Source organism: Heteronotia binoei, chromosome 18 (assembly GCF_032191835.1).
Source record: "Heteronotia binoei isolate CCM8104 ecotype False Entrance Well chromosome 18, APGP_CSIRO_Hbin_v1, whole genome shotgun sequence".
Taxonomy (NCBI): Eukaryota; Metazoa; Chordata; class Lepidosauria; order Squamata; family Gekkonidae; genus Heteronotia; species Heteronotia binoei.
This window is the reverse complement of record NC_083240.1, coordinates 36,864,330-36,888,408: the sequence shown is the minus strand read 5'-3', so window position 1 is coordinate 36,888,408 and position 24,079 is coordinate 36,864,330. Positions and strand designations below refer to the sequence as shown.

General features: G+C 46.8%; 1 protein-coding gene across 2 annotated transcripts in view; it reads right to left on the bottom strand.

Annotated features, from left to right (window-relative positions):
- ABR (ABR activator of RhoGEF and GTPase) overlaps window positions 1–24,079 on the bottom strand; it is a 143,371-nt gene that overhangs the window by 101,208 nt on the left and 18,084 nt on the right. For both annotated transcript variants that reach the window (XM_060258884.1, XM_060258883.1), the window contains one exon: window positions 10,744–10,940. In XM_060258884.1, the coding sequence (XP_060114867.1) occupies window positions 10,744–10,940 (197 nt within the window). Of the gene's footprint in view, window positions 1–10,743; window positions 10,941–24,079 lie in introns of those variants that run through there.

The following is a 24,079-nucleotide window of genomic DNA, read 5'->3' as shown; positions in this document are numbered from 1 at the left end:
ACCAATGGAGAAAATTGAAGTTTTGCTCTGTAGCTCCTGTGCGATTGAGCAAGCCTTGTAAAGCAAGCTGAGATGCAGGAGGAAGAAAGAGAGAGGGAGAAGGAAGCGACAAGAGCCAGTTGCTCAGGGGCCTGATAGAAGCCCTCTGGGGGCCTGATTCAGCCCTGAGGCTGCATGCTTGACATATGTTTTTTTAGCATTATGCACCACTAAGTGATAAGCTAGACTTGTTTTTTAAGGCAAGAGATGTTTCAGAGGTGGTTTGCCATTGCCTGGCTTTGTGTCATGACCCTGGTATTCCTTGGAGGTTGTCCTCGCAAATACTAGCCACGGCTGACCCTGGTTAGCTTCCAAGATCCGATGAGACTGGGCTAGCATAAAGGTGGCCAAACTGTGGCTCGGGAGTCACATGCGGCACTTAATGCAGGCTTTCTCTCAATTAAGTGTATTTAGCATTGGGACCTCAGGCACTGGAAGGAGGGATGGAATTAAAGAGGGTGGTGCAGGGTTCCCCCTTAGTTTCATAGCTCTTGTAGGGGCTGTATTTACTAACTTTAGTGTCAAGGCAAAGAGAAATACATCATGATGCAAACAGTGGTCAGTGATTTATACGGTACACGTGCATTTCCTCCTCCCACCAGTGCCAAAAAAATACTCCCTAACCTTTCCCTATGCTGGTCTTATGGGGACTATTATTTTCAGCTTTTGGTTTTTAGAAAGACTCCTCCTAGAATGGTCATGTTGTAAACTGCCTACATACATATTTTATCTTTCTGTACAAATAAAGTATTAAGAGTTTAATAAAGACATGTGTGTAATATTTGTTAATGTCTTTCAGCTCTCAAACATCTGACGTTTATTCAGTGTGGCTCTTATGTTAAGCAAATTCAACTACCGCTGGGCTAGCCTGTTGTCTGGAGATCTCCAGGCCCCACCTGAACGTTCAGTAAAAGCAAACACTGAAATAATGAACCAAATAAACCTTGTTTGACACTCTGAATAGTCTGTTAATTTCTTCACTAGAAAATTTCATAATAGCTATTCAGAAAGTGCAAATAGGTTCTAATTTACAAAATAGGCAACATAATTTCCTAAGAGTAACCAGAATGTTAGTTACAGTCCATACAAATTTGAGTGGCATAAGCTCTACTCAACACTTCCAGCAACCTGGTGCCAGCACTCCACAGAACAATGCCCAAGAACGACTTGTGATTTCAGCTCCAGAACATAGACCCAGCCTGCAGTTAAATGAAGCACGCACATTGTTAAAGTGATATTCATTCACATTGGGTTTCAAGGAAAATAATATATGAATTCAAACCCAATTCTGTGAAGAATGGTTGAGAAAGTGTAAACCAGGAGTGGCCAAACTGAGCTCGGGAACCACATGTGGCTGGCTCTTTCACACATATTGTGCAGTTCCCAGAGGTCGAGGAGGAACTTAATGCAAACTTACTCTCAAGTAAGTGTGCTTAGCATCAGGACTACAGTCAGCCTCTGAGTGCTGACCCATAGGTAGGTGACTATTTCTGCCATGTGTGGTGGGGTAGAAGGGGAAATAGGCAGGCTTGCCAAAAAATAATTCCCTAACCTTTCCCTATGCTCCTCCTATGGGGACTGTTATTCCCAGCTTTTATTTTTTAAAAAAGTCTTCTTCTGGCATGGTCATTTTGTAAAGTGAATACATACATATTTTATCTTTCTGTACAAAGTATTAAGAGTTTTAATAAAGATGGGTGTGTAATATTTGTTCATGACTTGTGGCTCTCAAACATCTGATGTTCATTCTATGTTGCTCTTATGTTAAGCAAGTTTGGTTAACCATAGTGTAAACAAACCCATTGGCTGCTGCCAATCATCCACTTGTTCCGTGGACACAGAAGACGATGATGACTGCGGATTTATACTCCACCCGTCTCTCTGAATCAGAATCAGAGCAGCTTACAATCTCCTATATCTTTTCCCCCCACAACAGACACCCTATGAGGTGGGTGGGGCTGAGAGGGCTCTCACAGCAGTTGCCCTTTAAAGGACAACTCCTGCGATAGCTATGGCTGATCCAAGGCCATTCCAAGCAGCTGCAAGTGGAGGAGTGGGGAATCAAACCAAGTTCTCCCAGATAAGAGTCTGCAAACTTAACCACTATAACAAACTGGTTCTACATATCAGAAGGAACCTTCCTCCTTGTTCTGAAGCTGAAGTCACAAGTCATTCTTCAACTTGGATACTGTTCTGTGGAGTGCTGGCAGCGGGTTGTTGGAAGCGTTGAGCAGAGCTTATGCCACTCAAATTTGTCCAGACCGTAGCTAGCATTCTTATGAATCTGGTAACTCTTGGGAAATTATGTTGCCTGTTTTGTGAATTGGAACCTATTTGCACTTTTTGAATAATTGTCAAGAAATTTTCTGGTTAAGAAATGAACAGACTATTTAGAGTGTCAAGCAAGGTTTATTTGGTTCATAATGTCAGCGTTTGTTTTCTGTTTTCTGTACTGGAGCTTCATTAGACTGGAATTCCCAATATTTTGCCAACCTAAAGGTTGTAAACCCTATTAGAAACCAGGAGACCAGAGCCAGCTTCACATGGCCAGCTAGGGAAAAGAAAAAGACACAGATCTTTCCAAGAATGTTCTTTTTGTTCCCTAGGAAAGAAAGAAAAAACTAAAGAAACAAAAAACACAAAGATGTTCTGCACCAAGCAAGCTGGAGTCTATAGCCACAGGTAATGTTTGATGTAAGAACATAAGAGAAGCCATGTTAGATCAGGCCAATGGCCCATCCAGTCCAACACTCTGTGTCACGCAGTGGCCAAAAAAACCCCCCCAAGTGCCATAAGGAGGTTCACAAGTGGGGCTAGAAGCTTGCCCCCCCCCCCCAAGCACCAAGAATATAGAGCATCACTGCCCCAAACAGTTCCAACAATATGCTATGGCTAATAGCCACTGATGGACCTCTGCTCCATATTTTTATCCAATCCCCTCTTGAAGCTGGCTATGCTCGTAGCTGCCACCACCTCCTGTGGCAGTGGATTCCACATGTTAATCACCCTTTGGGTGAAGAAGTACTTCCTTTTATCCATTCTAACCCAACTGCTCAGCAATTTCATTGAACGCCCGTGAGTTCTCGTACTGTGAGAAAGGGAGAAAAGCACTTCTTTCCCAACTTTCTCCATCCCATGCATAATCTTGTAAATACCATATATATATATATATATATATATATATATATATATATATATATATATATATATATATATATATATATATATATATATATATATATATATATATATATATATACACACCTTATGCAAAAAAAATCATGCCATGATTAATTTTTCATAAATCATTCTTATTGTTCTTGGTGGGTACAGGGGGTGAGAACTCCTCTCTCTGCTTGCCAGAGAGCTTGCCCAGTGACCTGCCCATCTTCTAACACTTCATGAACTTTCAAGCTCAACCTGAAACTTGCTTTGATAAAAAACTAATAACTTCTTAGAGCTGGGGTGTCAAACATGCAGCCTGGGGGCCGAATCAGGCCCCCAGAGGGCTCCTATAAGGCCCCCAGGCAACTGGCTGTCATCTGCTTCCTTCTCCCTCTCTCTTGCTTCCTTCTGCATAACAGCTTGCTTTGCCGGACTTGCTCAATCACACAGGAGCTAGAGTGCAAAACCTCTACGTCCACCATTGGCTGAGGCTCCTCCCTTGGGGAGGAAGAGGGGGAGGCAGAGCTTGCTTTGCCAGGCTCTCTCAATCACACAGCAGAGCTACTGAGGCAAGCCTATCTTCCTCCCCCTCCTGGTCCCCTGGGGAGGGAGGGAAAGAGCCAAAGCTTCCTTTGCCCAGTTCCATGGATCCCATAGGAGAAATACAAAGAAAGTACCTTTAAGACCAATGAGCGCTAATATTTTAAGCATGGTTTAAAAAATCTTTAATTGTGTTTGTATCCTTTATAAAGTTTATATCCCTGCTATCTAATCTTAAATAAGTACACATATGGCCCGGCCCAACAAGGTCTCATTTATGTGAGATCTGGTCCTCATAACAAATGAGTTAGACACCCCTGTCTTAGAGGATGGAATTCTGACACCTTGTGACAAATTTAAGCTTGCAGAATGTGAGCCTTGGAGCTAATGGTATTTTGGGTTTGAACACCTTGTGCCAACTAAGCACTCCCTGTGAAGAAGAAAGAACTGTTTTTTCTGCCCCACTTTTTTCTGCCCTAAGGAGTCTCAAAACAGCTTCCAATTATCTTCCCTTCCTCTCCCCACAACAGGCACCCTGTGAGGTAACGTGGGGCTGAGAGAGTTCTGAGAGAACCACGTAGCACCAAGGTCACCCAGCAGCTGCATGTAGAGGAGTGGGGAATCAAACGTCCTGGTTCTCCAGATTAGAATTCACCACTCATAACCATGATACCACACTGGCTCACCCCACATCAGGCACCTCAGGTGGGGCTGAGATAGTCCTAAGAGAACTGTGACTAACCATCCAGCAGACTTCATGAGGATGAGTGAGGAATCAAAACTGGTTCTCTAGATTTGAGTCTCCTTCTGCCGCTCATAACTACACCATGCTGGCTCTCATTAGAAGTTAATCCAGGCTGGGAAGTTCAACAGTAAAAAAAAAAAAATGACTAGTCAAATACTGGCATAGCATTTTTAGGGCATTTGCACTATCAGAACCTCACAAAAAGGGAAGATTGGGGAATCCCAAAGAGGTCTGAGAATGATGCTAACTGCAAAAACCAAAATTAAGCAGACTGTTACTGGAAACAACGAAAATGGCTCTTTTGTATTTATTAATTTATTTTAGCAAGCTACAGCTTTTAACAAAGTTAGACTAGGACAGGGCTGGCCAAACTTGCTTAACCTAAGAGCCAAATAGAATAAATGTTAGACATCTGACAGCTGCAAGACATAAATGTCAGATGTCTGAGAGCCACAAGGTATGAACATCAGATGTTCGAGAGCCGCAAGACAGACGGACGGAAGGAAGGAAGGAAGGAAGGAAGGAAGGAAGGAAGGAAGGGAGGGAGGGAGGGAGGGAGGGAGGAAAGCAAATAGATGGAAGGAGGGAGAGAGAGAGAGGTGGAAAGAAAGCAACTTTAAATGCAAGCTGCCAGCTGGTGGCTTGGAGAAGTGATTTAAAGAGACAGTTGCCTTCTTCAAACTAGCCAATGGGGCAGTGCGGGCTTCAAAAGCCATGGAACATGTGTGAAAGAGTCACATGTGGCTCCCGAGCCATAGTTTGGCCACCCCTGGACTAGGAGTAAAAATGGATTAAAGTGAGATGAAGGTGGAGCAAAACCTGGTGGAAGGAGCATGAACCATCTGAGACTTCCAGGTAACTCCCCATTACTGGCAGAAAACAGCGAAGACTCGAAACAACTTCTGATGAGGGTTAAAGCTGAAAGCACCAAAGCAGGATTACAGCTGAACACCAAGATGAAAGTAGCGACTACTAAGGAATTATACAACTTGAAGGTTCACGATGAAGAAACTGAAATGATTCAAGATTCCAGCCAAAAGTGAGACACCAGCCAAGAAATCCGAAGGAGATGAAGGTACGTCATACCACAGTATCCCCCTACGATATGTATAGGTGTGAAAGTTGGACAATGACAGGAAGAAAGTGGATTCATTTGAAACATGGTGATGGAGGAGGGTTTTACAGATACCGCGGGCTGCCAAAAAGACAAATCAGTGGGATCTAGATCAGATCAAGCCTGCTGGAAACTAAAATGATTAAACTGAAAACTGAGGCTATTGGACTTTGATTACATTATGAGGAGAGAAGATAGTTTAGTTTATTTGATTTATATCCCGCCCTCCTCGCCGAAGCAGGCTCAGGACGGCTGAGCCACTGGAAAAGACAATAATACTAGGAGAGGTTGAAGGCAGCTGGAAAAGAGGGAGAGACAACATGAGATGGATGGACTCCATCAAGGAAGCCACAAGGGCCCTCAGTTTGCAAGGCTGTTAATGACAGGAAGTTTCGGAGATCATGAATTCATAAGGTCGCCATAAGTCAGAAGTAATTTCATAGCACTTAAACACACATGGAGGCCAGGAGACTTATATATGGGGGCAATTCCCTGAATTTCCTCTTCGGCTTTTTCTCCAGAATGCCAGGGATTTTTGCCTATAGCTGCAAAATTAAGCAGCAAACGTTTTAATGGTTTAAAAACCCAGAAAAACAAAACAAAGCAACTCTTGAAATCTGTCACCAGAGTCAGTGTTCATTCACGGTTGTGCCAAGCTGGCGGCCAGCCAGTCCCTCTTCTTTAGGGGCACCACTGCTGGGATTGGAAGAAGAAGCTAGGCTTCACACTCCTGGGATCTAAGATCACTGCAGATGGTGACTGCAGCCATGAAATTAAAAGACGTTTGCTCCTTGGGAGGACAGTTATGGCAAGCCTAAGCAGTATAATAAAAAGTAGAGACATCACCCTGCCAACAAAAGTCCATATAGTCAAGGTGATGGTATTCCCAGTAGTTATGTATGGCTGTGAGAGTTGGACCATAAGGAAGGCTGAGCACAGAAGAACAGATGCTTTCCAGCTGCGGTGCTGGAGAAGAATCTTGAGAGCCCCTTGGACTGCAAGAAGATCAAATCCGTCAGTCCTAAGAGAAATCAACCCAGACTGTTCCCTGAAAGGTCAGATGCTGAAGCTGAAGCTCAAATATTCTGGCCACCAAATGAGAAGGGAGCACTCACTAGAGAAGACCCTGATGCTGGGAAAGACAGAAGGCAAAAAAAGAAGGGGATGGCAGAAGATGAGATGGCTGGACAGCGTTACTGATGTAACTAACATGAATTTGAGCGGACTTTGGAGGATGGTGGAAGACAGGAGGGCCTGGTATGACCTGGTCCATGGGGCTGCAAAGAGTCGGACTCAACTGTGCAACTGAACAACAACAGGGAGCCCAACTACCGCAGGGCTGGGGAGCTGAGAGTTCCCATTCCAGACCCTACTAACAAAGAGCACCCAAATGAAAGCGACCAAGAGAGCAGCCATGAAATCTGTAATGGATGAATCGATCACCAACATCTGAAATGTTTGCTGGGCTTCCTCTCCTAGTGGTCCTGGAGAGAACAGAACTTATTTTAAAGGCAGCTTTTGAAGGCATGTTACCACACTGATGCCACCTGGTGGGCAGTGGGGAGAAGGTACCAAGAAGACACCTCTAGAGGTCTGCATGACTCTGAAGCTTACATACATTAAATCTAAACGAAATCAGTCCAGAAAGCAGGGGCAGAATTCTAGCAGGAGCTCCTTTGCATATTAGGCCACACACCCCTGATGTAGCCAATCCTTCTAGAGCTTACAGGGCTCTTTTTTGTAAACTCTTGAAGGATTGGCTACATCAAGGGTGTGTAGCCTAATGTACAAAGGAGCTCCTGCTAGAATTCCACCCCTGCCAGAAAGAGAATACTTGTGCCTCAAAAAGTAGTTGGGAACAGAGGCACAGCAAACAGAGATGCAGAAAGAAGATTTGTAGAGGATGGGTTGCAATGTTCATAGTGAAATGCACAAAAGTGAAACAGATCCTTGAATGCAGAACCATGGAAAGAACAAGAAAAGAGGAGATTTTGTGATCAGTTCTATCGCAACTGCATTGCAGAAAAGGCCAGGGAAGTAACACAGCTTTTGCAATTCCTAGCTAGCCTTCAGAAACTGGGGGAAAGACTCTCAGAAACAGTAGGGAGCCCCTTCTCAGAGTGATTCCTTTGAATCCATCACAACCGAATCTTATTTATTTAGAAGTTGCAAGACCCTGGCAGGCGTCATCTCAGTACCTTCACAGCAGCCCTGCAGGATCAGGCCCAAGGTCCACCCCATCCTGCACCCTGTTTCCCTTTCTGCCAACCAGATGCCCAAGATGGCCCAAAGCAAATGCAGAGAGAACAAAGCTTCCTAGCTGCTTCCTAGCAACTGGCATTCAGTGGTATATTGCCTCTGAACATGGGGGTTCCCTTTAGCCATCATGGATAACATGCGTGTGTGGGGTAGGGTGGGGGAGAGAGCTAAAACACTAAAAAATTCTGAGCAGATAAAAGAAAGAACTAGATCAGGGGGTGTCAAACATGTGGCCCAGGAGCCAAATTAGGCCCCCAGAGGGTTTCTATCATGCTCATGAGCAAGTCTGCTTTCATCTCCATCTCTCTTGCTTCCTTCTGGGTCACAGCTTGCTTTGCCAGGCTTGCTCAGTCACACAGGAGCTACAAAGCAAAGCCTCTGCTTTCTCCATTGGCTGAGGCTCCTCCCTTGGGGAGAAAGAAGAACTTGCTTTGCCAGGCTCTCTCAATTGCACAGCAGAGCTACTGAGCCAAGCTTCTTTTCCTTCAATTGGCTGAGACTCTGCCCCTCCTCATCCCCTGGAAAGGGAAGGAATGAGCCAGAGCTTCCTTTGACCAGTTCCCTCAATCACACGGGAGAGATACAAAATCTTTAATTGTGTTTGTCTGTCTCCTTTATAAAGTTTATATCACCGCTATTCTTGCATTATATTTTATACACACACGGGCTGGTCCGACAAGGTCTTATTTATGTCAGATCCAGCTCTCATAACAAATGAATTTGACGCCCCTGAACTAGATGAATAAAGTTTGCTGCATGTTTACAGGGCACAACTGTTTGTATGCTTGTTCATTTTTGCCATCAAGCTGCAGACGACTTAAGGCAGGGGTGTCGAACTCATTTGTTATGAGGGCCAGATCTGACATAAAAGAGCCTGTCGGGCCGGGCCATGTGTGTACCTATTTAAGATTAGGTAGCAGAGATATAAATTTTATAAAGGGCACAAGGCAAACACAAATATATTTTCTAAAACACTTTAAACGTGCTTAAAACGTCAGCACTCATTGGTCTTAAAGGTGCTTTCTTTGTATTTCTCCCATGGGATCCAGGGAACTGGGCAAAGGAAGCTCTGGCTGTCCTTCTTTCTCCAAGGGAGGAGCCTCAGCCAATGGAGAAAATAGAGGTTTTATTCCGTAGCTCCTGTGCAATTGAGCAAGCCTTGCAAAGCAAGCTGGGATGCAGAAGGAAACAAGATATAGGGAGAAGGAAGCAGATGACAGCCAGTTGTTCAGGGGTCTGATTGGAGCTCTCTGCAGGCCTGATTTGGCCCCCAAACTGCATGTTCGACACCTCTGACTTAAGGTGACCCTGTAGGATTTTCAAGGCAAGAGAGGTTCGGAGGTGGTTTGTCGTTGCCCGCCTCCAAGTCACAACCCTGGGCTTCCAAATATTTGCCAGGATCAACCCTGCTTAGCTTCCAAGATCTGATGAGATCCGGCTAGCCTGGGCTATCCAGGTCAGGGCACGCTTGGCAGAGAAGCAGTTTTTGTTCCCCTGCAGGCAAACGACATCTGTGCAAATTGCCTCAAACTGGCCTACCTCGCGAGGCTGTTAGCACACAGGCAATGGAGCAGCTGAAAGGTGTGACATGAGCATGAATCTTTGTTCGGTTCTAAATCAGAGAGGAAGGGCAGAGTGTCTCCCTCTGACCCATGCAGTTGTGATCCCACACCCTGGCCACTAGATGGGGCCATCAGGTCAGACCTTTGTTTGGAGGAGGGGCATTACGCATTCTTGCAAAACCCTCAGTTTCCCCCAGTGACGCTGAGAGACAGTCAAGAAACAGGGCAAGCAATGCTCCTATGTGGATTGCTTTTTGCTAAGCTCTCTGGTTTCTCATACTCAGGCCTCAGATTCAGCAGGAGCTCACAAGAGCACAGCTCCTGAACCTTTCTGAGGGTTCCCCGTCTTCCTCCTTACTTACCTTGTCCACTGAATAGTAGGTGCAACTGCATAACAATCCCTAGATTAGGAGAGCGGGCAGCCAGCCAGACATCAGAGGTTTTGCCACACCCCCAGTAGCCCTCATTAACCCCTGGAGAAGCTCACACCACCCTTTCTCCACTTCTTATGTGATTCTGGGTGGTGGGTGGCTTGTTGGCCTTTTGACTGGGGAGGGGGGTGGCAGCCCAGGAGAGCCCCAGGTGAGTGAGGCCTGCTTGGGCTGGCTGGATCTCTAGCCAGCCCAAGCAGGCCTTGCTCACCCGGGGCTCTCCTTTCTTGCATTGGGTTTCTTTTGGCTGGGGGTGGTGGTGGCATATGCTAATGAGCTCCGCCACCTATTTTTCTACAAAATGACTCCTGCTCATACTCAAATTTCAGAGGAAAAAATGCTCTGCGGCTCCCTCATATCCTTCTCTCCCACACTAACACACACTGCGTAGTTCATAAATTATCTGCTGTTCCAAAGCAACATAGCTAAAAACCCTGGTCTGCCTTACAGGGATGGTGCAACAGTTCTGAAATTGCCCAATAATCGCTTTGATGGACTACAGAAATGTTAAAAATGTTCTTTTTAGATGCCCAATGTGTTTGGTGTGTTCACTGGTGGTAGGCCTGTGATGTATTAAAGTTCTCACTTGGGTACTAGGCCTGAGCTTGAAGCATGCTTCCATTACTCTCCATTACTCTCTTACGCCGGCCAATCAGGATGAGGCATGTCTTCCAGGAAATGCAAATGAAGGCTCCTGGAGAAACCAATAGGGAGAGATTGCTGCCAACTAAAAGGGGTGTGGAACTCAGCCCCAGGGTAGATATTGATTTAGTTGACCGGGCTGTTTGAGACTGTTTCTTCTTGCAATAAAGTGTTCTTGGTTGATTCAGAGCTGGCTGAACTCACTTTACAATACCCAAGAGCCCGCAGGTGCCTGCCACCACTTACTGCTATATCAGGCTCGTCAGGAGCCGTGGGAGAAATGCTATTGTTGGCGTCGACGCTGCCTTCTTGGCCACGAGCGCTGAGCTGGGGTGACATGGTGGGCGATTCATCAATGTACGGCATGGTCTCCGAGCCGCCGGGTGGCACTTTGGGTTCCTCGTTGCCCTCTGCATCATAATCCTCTGTGCCGTAGTTAAAATCTGTCAGGGAGAACCAGAGACACCCAGTCAGAGCGGGCAAGCAACAAAGAAAGGATCACCATAGGAGAGATGCGACTACCATGGGAACACCTGCTTCCCGCCCTTATATTTATTTTATTTATTGGATTTATATCCCGCCCTCCCCGCCGAAGCAGGCTCAGGGTGGCTCACAACACGTAAAGCTTATAGTTGCATGCCTCGCTCAGCCCAAATGCCTTCTGGCCACTGGCCCACCAGACCTTTTATAAACTGCCATGGGAGGGGCTTTGATGTCACTTCCTGAACTCCTCCCCTTCCCGAGCTGGAAAACCTTTACAGCTTTTACAGGAAAAGGATGACAACTGGCAAGAAAAGGAGTACTTTTCTAATTCAAGCTGGTGTGGGCACATCTGAATTCTCACATAAAGGCCCTGCATGCAGAAAAGTAACATGTCAGGGAACAGACTAGAACCCACTTCCACACTTGCCAGTAGGGTGGCTAAAAGAGTCAGCAGGGAGGCAGATCTTCCTGAGGGAAAAAAGGATGCCATTTCTTTTTGTCTGTTTTCATATGTTATCATTCTGAACAGAAAAAGAAGACCGCAGATTTATACGCCACCCTTCTCTCTAAATCAGAGTATCAGAGCGACTTACAATCTCCTTTCTCTCCTTCCCCCACAACAGACACCCTGTGAGGTAGGTGGGGCTGAGAGAGCTCTCCCAGAAGCTGCCCTTTCAAGGACAACTCCCCGAGAGCTGTGGCCGACCCAAGGGCATTCCAGCCGCTGCAAATGGAGGAGTGGGGAATCAAACCCAGTTCTTCCACATAAGAGTCTGAGCACTTAACCACTACACCAAACTGGCTCTCGTTATTTAAATTTAAATTTCTCATTTTAGGCAAAGAAACACTGCATTCCACTGCTCTTTCGCCTTTTAAAACTTAACCACTACACCAAACAGTTTCCACCTGGCAATTTTCATTGCTGACAATCTTATTGATTATTATTATTATTGAATCGCCTCATCCTGGTCAATGCCAGGCTCTAGGCGATGTACAACAAAAAGTACACCTAAAATCAATAAAAGCAGTTGCAGCCCAATGGACATTGTTGTCGAAGGCTTTCACGGCCGGAGTTCATTGGTTGTTGTAGATTTTCCAGGCTGTGTGGTCGTGATCTTGGTATGGTTAGGTCTCACAATGCCATGACCACGGCCATACAGCCCGGAAAATCTAAAACAACCAAAGGGCATTCTTTATAACATGCTGTAGTTCTGTTTTCTAGGCACTGGGAGAGGGGTGCCAGCCCGGCATGATTCACTTATATCATTTACACAATTCACGTGTACAACATGGGTCGCATATGTGTAGACTTGACTTTGTGACACACCACTGAAAATGCGTATGTTTTACGGGAAAGATTCAACAACTGGAAACAGAAAACAATGTTAAAAGGAAGTCATTGGGGTTCAAATTGCTCAAAGAATACTCAAGTTGAAAGAGGTATTTGGGTTTTTTTAGGCAAAGAAACATTGGATTCCACTGCTTTTTTGCCTTTCAAAATGTTAAATAGTGGGTTCCGCACATGAAGAAGCTAGTTGCAGTGATCAAAGCTCTTTATTGTGGACACAGCATGGTAATGGTTAGATTAAGACTGTTTTACTGGGCCAAGGGGGCCAACTATATACACACTCCCAGTTCCCACGCTTGAGCGTCATTGGGTCGTTTGAACCACCAAGGGGCTGGCGATTGGTCTGGGGGAAGCATGGATTTGAATCCTGCTTCCCATTTTTCTCCCGTCCCAAGCTCAGTCCTAAAGGCTCCAATGAGCCAGGCAGGAACTAGCAACTACAATGAAACATCAGGTCACGTGTTGTTGTCCAGTTGCACAGTCGACAGGCCCTCCTGTCTTCCACCATCCTCCAAAGTCCACTCAAATTCATGTTAGTTACATCAGTAACACAGTCCAGCCATCCCGTCTTCTGCAGTCCCCTTCTTCTTTTGCCTTCTGTCTTTCCCAGCATCAGGGGCTTCTCCAGTGAGTGCTCCCTTCTCATTTGGTGGCCAAAGTATTTGAGCTTCAGCATCTGACATTCCAGGGAATAGTCAGGGTTGATTTCCCTTAGGACTGACTGATTTGATCTTCCTGCAGTCCAAGGGACTCTCTTCTCCAGCACCACAGCTTGAAAGCATCTATACTCCTGCACTCAGCCTTCCTTATGGTTCAACTCTCACAACCATACATTACCACTGGGAATACCATCGCTTTGACTATATGGACTTTTGTTGGCAGGGTGATGTCTCTACTTTTTATTATACAGCCTAGGTTTGCCATGCTGCCTAGGTATGTCTCATACACAACACAAAATCTACCAGGAAGTGGCACAAAAATCTCAACTGGCCATAGTGCTCAAACACAGAGCCAAAAATAGGATGGATTATTGCAGATTAATTAGCCAATTTGCAGACCTAGCACTTAAAACACTGCGGATCTTGATCTATCATATCAACTTTTTAAAGAGGCATTTCTTACCCGGCAGAAGGGTGTTCCAAAATGAAAAGGGCTGAGATGGGTCTGGGAAGATAAAAAGTTTTTGCAAGGGGAGGGGGGGGGACAAATAATTACACCTCCATCAACAGCACAGAGGGGAAAACAAGAGACATTAAACCAGTAGTTGTTTTGTAGAAAAATAGGTGGTGGAGCTCATTAGCAGAACACATTAGCATAAGCTAGCTACCTCCCTACCAACCAAAAGCAACCCGATACAAAAAAAGGAGACCCTAGGGCAAGCGAGGCCTGCTTGTGCTGGCTAGAGATCCAGTCAGCCCAGGCAGGCCTCACTCACCTGCGGCTCTCCTTAGTCACCCCACTTCCCTCACAGTCAAAAAGCCAGCAAGCCACCCACCGCCCAAAATCAAATTAGTGGAGAAAGGGTGGTGTGTGCTTCTCCACGGGTTAATGAGGGCTGCCTGGGGTATGGCAAAGCTCCTGGTGGCTGGCTGGCTGCCTGCTCTCCTAATCCAGGGATTGTTATGCAGCTGCACCTACTATTTAACAGACAGGGGTGGGGAGGAGGGGGGGAACCCTCAGAAAGGTTCAGGAGCTGTGCTCCTGTGAGCTCCGGTTGAATTCAAGGCCTGCATTAAACACATGCCCTACTGCAATATACATAAGCCTTCTTGAATGTTCACGCATTCTAGTGCGACATGTGGAACACACTGCTGAATTGTGTCAACGGACAGCTGTCAAAGCACAACACTGCAAACACAAGGCAATGCTGAGCTGCCTCCTCCCTCCCAGAACCTCCCAGCCACATTACGGCATACCCAGTCAAGTGTGTTCCACCCGCCAGCCCCCCTCGCTCGGCCTGACACACTTCCCCACATTTGCCCAATTAACCACACATCCTTGAACTCGGCCCGAATCCTCGAATGCGATGGCCGGCTGCCTGCGCCACAAACAGGAATCAGAGAGTGGCACCACATCCCCAAGAGGGAGGGAGGGGGCACCCCCTCCTCCCAAGCTGGAAGTGGGGCAGGGGGATGACCACAGTTGTGTCTGCTGGGGCGGGAGAAGGAGAGACTAGACATTGAATCAGCATCAACCCAAAGCAGCAGGTTGTAGGAGCTGTGCCAATTTAGCACGTTTACATCTTGTATCAAAAAGCCACATATGGACCACATAGGACAAATACACAGCCCCGTCTGCTGCAAGGAATGCTCCCCCCCCCCAATTTGTAGGAAAATGTTATTTAGGGAGGGGAACCCATCAACTCAGATCTTGCAATTTGACAAATACTGCAGCTTGGTCACAAAAAATAGCCAGGGACAAAAAACGCCAGGGAAATTGCCTCTGCCACTCATCGCACATCCCTCCCCTCACTATACCCATGCTGGCTGGCCTACCCCCCATTTTCCTCCTTATATTCCCCCCCCACACACACACACACATGCAGCAGTGGTGGGAATGGATCAGCCAGCGAGTGGCCAGAAAAACAGACACAACAAGCAGACCAGAAAAAAATAAGGCAGGGATTGGGAGATGGGGGGGGGAGAGAGAACAGGAAGAGACAAGCCAGAACCGGCAGCAAAAACAAGGTTTCCTCCACTACCACCACCACCCCGAATTCTTCACTTGTCTCGCCTGTATTTTCTGTAATTTATCAATGTGTCCTGCACAGGGACAACAAGCAGAGACGACCTGAATGTGTGAATGCGGGTCGCAGGTTTGCATTTCCTCCAGCCCAATGCTTTAAACCAGGGGTGTTAAATTCATTTGTTATAAGGGCCAAATCTGACATAAATGAGACCAAGTTGGGCCAGACCATATCAGGGCAAGCCATGTTATGCGGAGCCTTAACTATATTCTGACGACATGCGCCCCCTTGCCCAGATTGCCCGGAGGCATGGGCCGGGTTGCTACCAGTACGCTGATGACACCCAGCTCTATCTACTCATGGACAGCCGGCCCGACTGTGTCCCAGAAAACCTGGACCAGGCATTACAAGCCGTGGCTAGATGGCTCAGGCTGAGTGGGCTGAAACTAAATCCAGTGAAGACAGAGGTCCTTTGCTTGGGTCGCTGCGGTCTGGGGGGGGAAATTTCCCTTCCAGCCCTTGACGATGTGCCACTGACATTGGCGCACAGGGTCAGGAGCTTGGGGGTACTACTTGAGCCTGCCTTAACTATGGAGGCCCAGGTAGCAGCCACTGCTAAGTCCGCATTTTTTCATCTTAGGCGGGCGAGGCAGTTGGCTCCCTTCCTGGAGCGGGGCGATCTAGCAACAGTGATCCATGCAACGGTCACCTCAAGGTTGGATTACTGTAATGCCCTCAACATGGGGCTGCCCCTGTGTCGAACCCGGAAGTTGCAGCTAGTGCAGAACGCCGCCGCTCGGCTGCTACTAGGGCTCCCTAGACGGGAGCACATTCAGCCGGGCCTTCGGGGACTGCACTGGCTGCCAATAATATACCGAGTCCGGTACAAGGTGCTGGTTATTACCTTTAAAGCCCTATATGGTCTAGGACCTGCCTACCTTAGGGACCGTCTCTTCCCATATGTTCCCCAGAGAGTGCTGCGATCTGGCTCCCAAAATCTGCTCGTAATCCCCGAGCCAAAGGAGGCCCGGTTGAAGTCAACTAGGGACAGGGCCTTCTCAATAACAGCCCCTTGCTGGTGGAACCAGTTACCGGAGGAGGTCAGGGCCCTGCGGGATATTGGACAATTCCGCAGGGCCAGTAAGACAGTCCTCTTCCGGTTGGCCTATAACTGACCGGCACCAAAACCACCAAAATACTGAAGGAAGCTAATAGGTAGCGTAGTGTTGGATTGATGTACTGATTTTTAATGTATTTTAATGTTTTAATCTCTTAATTATGTAAATTGTTATTGCATTTAAAATTTGAATGTTATTGTTAGAATCTCTGTGTTGTAAGCCGCTCTGAGCCCGCTTCGGTGGGGTAGGGCGGGATATAAATAAAATAAATAAATAAATAAATAAATCTTTATACATGGATTATCACATACTCGTCTACAGGTGCTGCTGGCTTGGAGAGCACCTGTAGAAGAGCATGCGTTAATTCATAACGTTGAGAGAAGGAGGCTGATGAAGTATATTCTGACGAAATCGCGAGGAGTCCTGCAATAAGCGATTCCTCCTTACTACCTCCGTGCCATTTGGAGTTGAACGCTGAGTTCAAGGGATTTTACCCACCCCTGTGTCTATCAGAAGCCGACTTTCAGGCTGTGGAAAGACTTTGTGGGGACATTATTCATACTGTATACTCAGTGTTCTGTTCTTTTTGTTCAATTCAGTTTGCACTAAATATATGTGTTCATTGTTTTCTGAAAGTTACATTGTTTCCAGTGATTCCCTTTTATTATCAATAGAAGGAAGAGAGGCTTAGCTCAATAGCTCTGCTGTGCGATTGAAAGAGCCTGGCAAAGCAAGTTCTGCCTGCCCCCCCTTCATCCCTAAGGGAGAAGCCTCAGCCAATGGAGCAAATAGAGACTTTGCTCTGTAGCTCCTGTGCTATTGAGCTAGCCTGGCAAGGCAAGCTGTTATGTAGAAGGAAACAAGAGAGAAGGAGAAGGAAGCAGATGACAGCCAGTTGCTCCGGGGCCTGATAGGAGCTCTCTGTGGGCCTAATTTGGCCTCCGGGCCGCATATTTGACACCCCTGCTTTAAACAAAACAGTTCAGCTGTAAATCAGCAAGAGCTGAATCTAGACCAAAAAGGCCTACATCAGATAACTAGATGTCTCCATTTAACCTAACCTAACCTAACCCATTTAACCTAACCCATTTAACCTAACCCAGGGCTTTTGTGAAACTACAGAAAGAGCCAGTTTGGTGTAGTGGTTAAGTGCACGTACTCTTTAACTGGGAGAACCGGGTTTGATTCCCCACTCTTCTACTTGCAGCTGCTGGAATGGCCTTGGATCAGCCATAGCCATCTCAAAGCTGTCCTTGAAAGGGCAGCTTCTGGGAAAGCTTTCTCAGCCCCACCCACCTCACAGGGTGTTTGTTGTGGGGGAGGAAGGAGATTGTGAGCCGCTCTGAGACTCTGATTCAGGGTGGAGGGCGGGATATAAACCCAGTGTTGTCTACAGTGGTAGGAGGGGACCATGTGCACTGCCCCAAGCTCCTTGAAGGAAGAGAAGGTTTTAAAAGTGACACAAAAATAAATGATAATTTGGCAATAGAGGGGCTTGTGGGGACCAGCCTTGGCAGCCAGCTTCTGCCTCTCTGAAAAGGGTGTATCAGCACTCAGTTTCTGGTGATGGAAGGTCCCAAACAGGGTTTCCAGCTCTGGGTTGGGAAACACCTAGAGATGTGGGGTTCCGGCAGGGGAGGGGCTTCAGCAGGGAACAATGCCGTAGATTCCATCTTCCAAAGCCATTTTCTCCAGAGGAACTGATCTTGAACTGCATGTAATCCTTTTGTGGGTAGCATTGCCAATCCGCAGATGGGGGCAGGGGCTCCCGCGGTTTGGAGGCCCTCCCCCCATTGCAGGGTCATTAGAAAGCAGGGGGAGGAGAGGGAAATAAGAACATAAGAACATAAGAGAAGCCATGTTGGATCAGGCCAACGGCCCATCAAGTCCAACACTCTGTGTCACACAGTGGCAAAAAATGTTATATACACACATACACTGTGGCTAATAGCCACTGATGGACCTGTGCTCCATACACTGTGGCTAATAGCCACTGATGGACCTGTGCTCCATACACTGTGGCTAATAGCCACTGATGGACCTGTGCTCCATATTTTTATCTAAACCCCTCTTGAAGGTGGCTATACTTGTGGCCGCCACCACCTCCTGTGGCAGTGAATTCCACATGTTAATCACCCTTTGGGTGAAGAAGTACTTCCTTTTATCCGTCTTAACCTGTCTGCTCAGCAATTTCATCGAATGCCCACGAGTTCTTGTATTGTGAGAAAGGGAGAAAAGTACTTCTTTCTCTACTTTCTCCATTCCATGCATTATCTTGTAAACCTCTATCATGTCACCCCGCAGTCGACGTTTCTCCAAGCTAAAGAGTCCCAAGCGTTTCAACCTTTCTTCATAGGGAAAGTGCTCCAGCCCTTTAATCATTCTAGTTGCCCTTCTCTGCACCTTCTCTAAAGCTATAATATCCTTTTTGAGGTGCGGCGACCAGAACTGCACACAGTACTCCAAATGAGACCGCACCATCGATTTATACAGGGGCATTATGATACTGGCTGATTTGTTTTCAATTCCCTTCCTAATAATTCCCAGCATGGCATTGGCCTTTTTTATTGCAAACGCACACTGTCTTGACACTTTCAGTGAGTTATCTATCATGACCCCAAGATCTCTCTCTTGATCAGTCTCTGCCAGTTCACACCCCATCAACTTGTATTTGTAGCTGGGATTCTTAGCCCCAATGTGCATTACTTTGCACTTGGCCACATTGAACCGCATCTGCCATGTTGACGCCCACTCACCCAGCCTCAACAGATCCCTTTGGAGTTCCTCACAATCCTCTCTGGTTCTCACCACCCTGAACAATTTAGTGTCATCCGCAAACTTGGCCACTTCACTGCTCACTCCGAACTCTAAATCATTTATGAACAAGTTAAAAAGCATGGGACCCAGTACCGAGCCCTGCGGCACCCCACTGCTTACCGTCCTCCACTGCGAAGACTGCCCATTTATACTCACTCTCTGCTTCCTATTACTCAGCCAGTTTTTGATCCACAAGAGGACCTGTCCTTTTACTCCATGATTCTCAAGCTTTCTAAGGAGCCTTTGATGAGGAACTTTATCAAAAGCTTTCTGGAAGTCAAGGTAAACAACATCTATCGGGTCTCCTTTGTCCACATGTTTGTTCACCCCCTCAAAGAAATGCAACAGGTTAGTGAGGCAAGATCTTCCCTTGCAGAACCCATGCTGAGTCTTCCTCAATAACCCGTGTTCATCAATGTGCCTACTCATTCTGTCCTTGATAATGGTTTCTACCAACTTTCCCGGTATTGAAGTCAGACTGACTGGCCTGTAGTTTCCCGGATCTCCTCTGGAACCTTTTTTAAAGATGGGGGTGACATTTGCTACCTTCCAGTCCTCAGGAATGGAGGCAGATTTCAATGAAAGATTACAGATTTTTGTTAGAAGATCCACAAGTTCAACTTTGAGTTCCTTCAGAACTCTCGGATGTATGCCATCCGGACCCGGTGACTTATTAGTTTTTAATTTGTCTATCAGTTGTAGGACCTCCTCATTTGTCACCTCAATCTGACTCAGGTCTTTCAACACCCCTTCCAAAATTAGTGGTTCTGGGGCGGGCAAAAAGTTCTCGTCTTCTACAGTGAAGACGGAGGCAAAAAATTCATTTAGCTTTTCAGCCATTTCCCTATCCTCCTTCAGTAGTCCTTTTACCCCATGGTCATCCAAGGGCCCCACTGCCTCCCTGGCTGGTTTCCTACTTCTAATATATTTGAAGAAAGTTTTATTGTTGGTCTTTATGTTTTTTGCAATATGCTCCTCATAGTCCCTTTTTGCCTGCCTGATCACAGTCTTGCATTTGATTTGCCACAGCCTGTGTTCCCTTTTACTAATCTCACTTGGACTGGTTTTCCACCGCTTAAAGGAGTCCTTCTTACCTTTTACAGCTTCCATTACTTTATTTGTTAACCACGCAGGCCTTTTCTTATGCCTGTTTGTGCCTTTCCTAACTTGTGGTATGTATTTTATCTGAGCTTCTAGGATTATAGTTTTAAATAGCGTCCAAGCTTTCTCAAGGGTTTTGACCGTATGTACCTTTCCTTTCAGTTTCTTCCTCACATGCCTCCTCATCTCAGTGTATTTACCCCTTTTAAAGTTAAACGTGGTTGTGGTGGTCTTTTTGGACAACTCCCTATTTATACAAACGGTGAAATCAATAACATTATGGTCACTGCTCCCAAGCGGCGCAATCACTTTTACATCTCTCACCAAGTCTTGGGCATTACTTAGGACCAAATCCAGGATCGCCCCACCCCTGGTAGGTTCTGAGACCATCTGCTCCATAGCACAGTCATTGAGAGCATCAAGAAACTCAATCTCTTTCTCTCGACCAGAACACATATTGACCCAATCAAATGTCTGCTGGGAACTCTATTATTCCCTATGGAAACTTATTCCCTATGGAAACTTATTCCCATAGCAAATAATGGAGAATGGGTATCTGGGGCAGGTCTGTTTTTTTAGGTAGAGGCACCAAATTTTAAGTATAGCATCCAGTGCCTCTGCTCAAAATACCTCCCAAGTTTCAAAAAGATTGGATCATGAGGTCCAATTCTATGAGCCCCCAAAGAAAGTGCCCAATGCTTTCTTAATTCCTATGGAAGGAAGGCATTCAAAAAGGTGTGCGGTCCCTTTCAATGCGATGGCCAGAACTCTCTTTGGTGTTCAATTATGCTTGCTCCTGGTTGCACCCTCAAAGTCTCCTGGCTCCGCCCCCAATGTCCCCAGATACTTCTTGAATTGGACTTGGCAACCCTATTTGTGAGGTTGTTTTTCCTGTATTACTGGCCCCGTGGCGCAGAGTGGTAAAGCTGCAGTACTGCAGTCGGAGCCCTTTGCTCACGACCTGAGTTTAATTCCAGCGGAAGCTAGTTCAGGTAGCTGGCTGAAGGCTGACTCAGCCTTCCATCCTTCCGAGGTCAGTAAAATGAGTCCCCAGCTTGCTGGGGGGGAAGTGTAATGACCGGGGAAGGCAATGGCAAACCACCCCGTAAAAAGGTCTGCCATGAAAACGTTATGAAAGCAGCGTCACCCCAGAGTTGGAAACGACTGGTGCTTGCACAGGGGACCTTTCCTTTCCTTTTTCTGTATTGTGTATCATTTCCATTTTGATTCATATGCTGCCTTGAAACAGAAGGGAAAGACAAGATATATGGAGTTCAATAAACAGATTAAAAATTTTCATCACAGAGCTTCACAGGAGCCATTATTTGCACCAGCCCAAATTTCCAAGCCAACCCTAAAGGCACAGAATCCTATCGCTGTGGCATCTGTCCTTCCTCATGTTTCCAGGGGGATTCTCTGGTCAGCCAAATTGCTAAGAACACAACTCCCTTGGCCCTTAGTAGAAAATGTGGTTTTATTCCAGGACGCAAAAATAATTGTGGCGACGTCAAAAGAAAATCCATAAACTTAATCCCAAATTGATCAAGAGATTCATTGCATAATACATTCAATGGAAGTAAATTTATTTTAATCTTTTGCTGTCCAAGGCTGGTCGCCAGGGCCTGTGTGCCAACGAACCTGGCCACGCTTCCCATCTCCAAATCTGGCTGCTCCTTGAGACCTTTTCTTTCACACCCCATCTGGGGCCTGGGGCCAGCCTTCTCCCCGATCCCCACCATGACAGGCACATCCTCTCCTCTCCTGCCCTTCTGCTATGGTGCCAGCCTCCCCCCCATCGCGATCCAATCCCACGCATCACTCCTGTTGCTACTGGCTTGAGGCCTGTGCTGTTGCCCTGGTAACCGTCTCCCGCTGCATCCCACGACGCAATTTCTGCAGCTGGATACTGCACGGGTACCCGCTGGCAGAGGTAGAATAAGGCATACAGCCCCACCTCTTAATTGCCCTTTCTGTGTGGGCTGGTGGGGGGAGGGAGGCTGTAGGGTGCCACATTCCCCCACCTCCAGATACTAAGCAGTAGGAGGTGCATTCTTCTTCCTTCCTTTGCACCAAGATTAGAGAGAGCTGGCAGAGCACCGGGACTCAGACTGGGTCGGCTACAGTCTACTGGTCATCTCCCGAAATGACTCAAAGGGAGAAAATGGGGACAGGAGAGCCATCCTAAGCTAAGTGACCTGTTTTTGCAGGCAATAGACTGTGCATTGGACCACCAAGGATGCACAGTTATGTAGTAGCAGTCCCATGAATCCAACAGGGCACATGCGGCTTGGCAACCCTCTCACCCATCCTCTCGCCTTGGCACTTTCCAACAACTATTTTGGTCTCTGCTCAAAGCCAAGTGATATAATGCCAAAGAGCTTGGGTTTTTTTTTGGGGGGGGGGAGTTATTGATAGATCCAGGTGGGCAGCTGTGTTGGTCTGAAGCAGGGCTTCTTTTGAGCAGGAACCCAATTCTGGCTGGCTTGCCATCAGGGGGAGTGGCCTAATATGCAAATGAGTCCCTGCTGGGCTTTTTCTACAAAAAAAAGCCCTGGTCTGAAGCAACAGAACAAAGTAGGAGTACAGTAGCACCTTTAAGACCAACAAAGTTTTATTCAGAATGTAACCTTTTGTGTGCATGCACACTTCACTGTCTGATGAAGTGTGCATGCACACAAAAGCTAACATTCTTAATAAAACTTTGTTGGTCTTAAAGGTGCTACTGGACTCCTACTTTTTTAAAAATAGAGTCACAGTCTACTTATGGTGACCTTGTGGGGCTTTCAAGGTGCAAGGTGTTCAGAGGTGGCTTGCCATTGCCTGCCTCTGCAAAGCAACCCTGGATTTCCTTGGTGGTCTCCCATCCCAGTACCAACCAGGGCCTATCATGCCAGACTGCAGAGATCTGATGAGCTCAAGCTAGCCACAACATCTTAATGTCAGCTGAGGCACAGGGTGGGAAACACAATTCTCTCCTCCCCATTTCAGTTTGGTATAGTGGTTAATTGCATGGACTCTTATCTGGGGGAACCGGGTTTGATTCCCCACTCCTCCACTTGCAGCTGCTGGAATGGCCTTGGGCCAGCCATAGTTCTTGTAGGGGTTGTTCTCGAAAAGGCAGCTTCTGGGAGAGCTCAACCCCACGTACCTCACAGGGTGTCTGTTGTGAGGGGGGAAGGTAAAGAAGATTGTGACCACTCTGAGATTCAGCTTATAGGGCAGGATATAAATCCAATATCATCATCATCATCATCTTCTTACAACCACCTTTTGAAGCAGGTGTGGCAGAGGGATTCATGGTCACCCAGCAGAATATGGGTTTGGCCTAAGGTTGCCAGCCTCCAGGTGGGGCTTGGGGATCTCCCGGTTTTACAGCTGATCTCCAGCTGGCAGTGCTCAGTTCCCCTGGAGAAAATGGCTGCTTTGAAGGGTGGACTCTAGGGCATTGTATCATGTTGAGGCCCCTCCTCTCCCCAAACCCCACCCTCTCTGAGATCTATCCCCAAAGTCTCCAGGGATTTTTCAACACAGACCTGGCAACTCTAATTTGACCCCAGATTTCTCCATAAGCAATACACCATGGGGCCCCTGCAATATTTCTACACCATTCATGGGCATTGATGTTTTACAGAGAAAATATGAAGAAAGAGCAAGTCTCTTCCTGCCTCAGAGAACCTAAATTTGCACAGGCCTGTAATCTCCATCCTCTTCAGGAATGAAAGGCAGGACAGATTCTCTTATAGCAGGGGAGGACATACTATGGCTCAGGTGCCATATATGGCGCTTTCACACACATCGTGTGGCTTTTGAAGCCCCCATTGCCCAGTCGGCTGGCTTGGAGAAGGCATTTAAGTCCTCCCCCAGCCAAGCCAGCTGGCAGCTTGGAGAATGCATTTAAAGTCGCTTTCTTTCCACCTCTCCCTCCCCGCTCTCATCTGTTTTCCTTTCTTCCTTCCTCCCTCCCTCTCCTCAAACAGCTGACATTCATGCCTTGAGGCTCTCAGATATCTGACATTTATTCTATGTAGC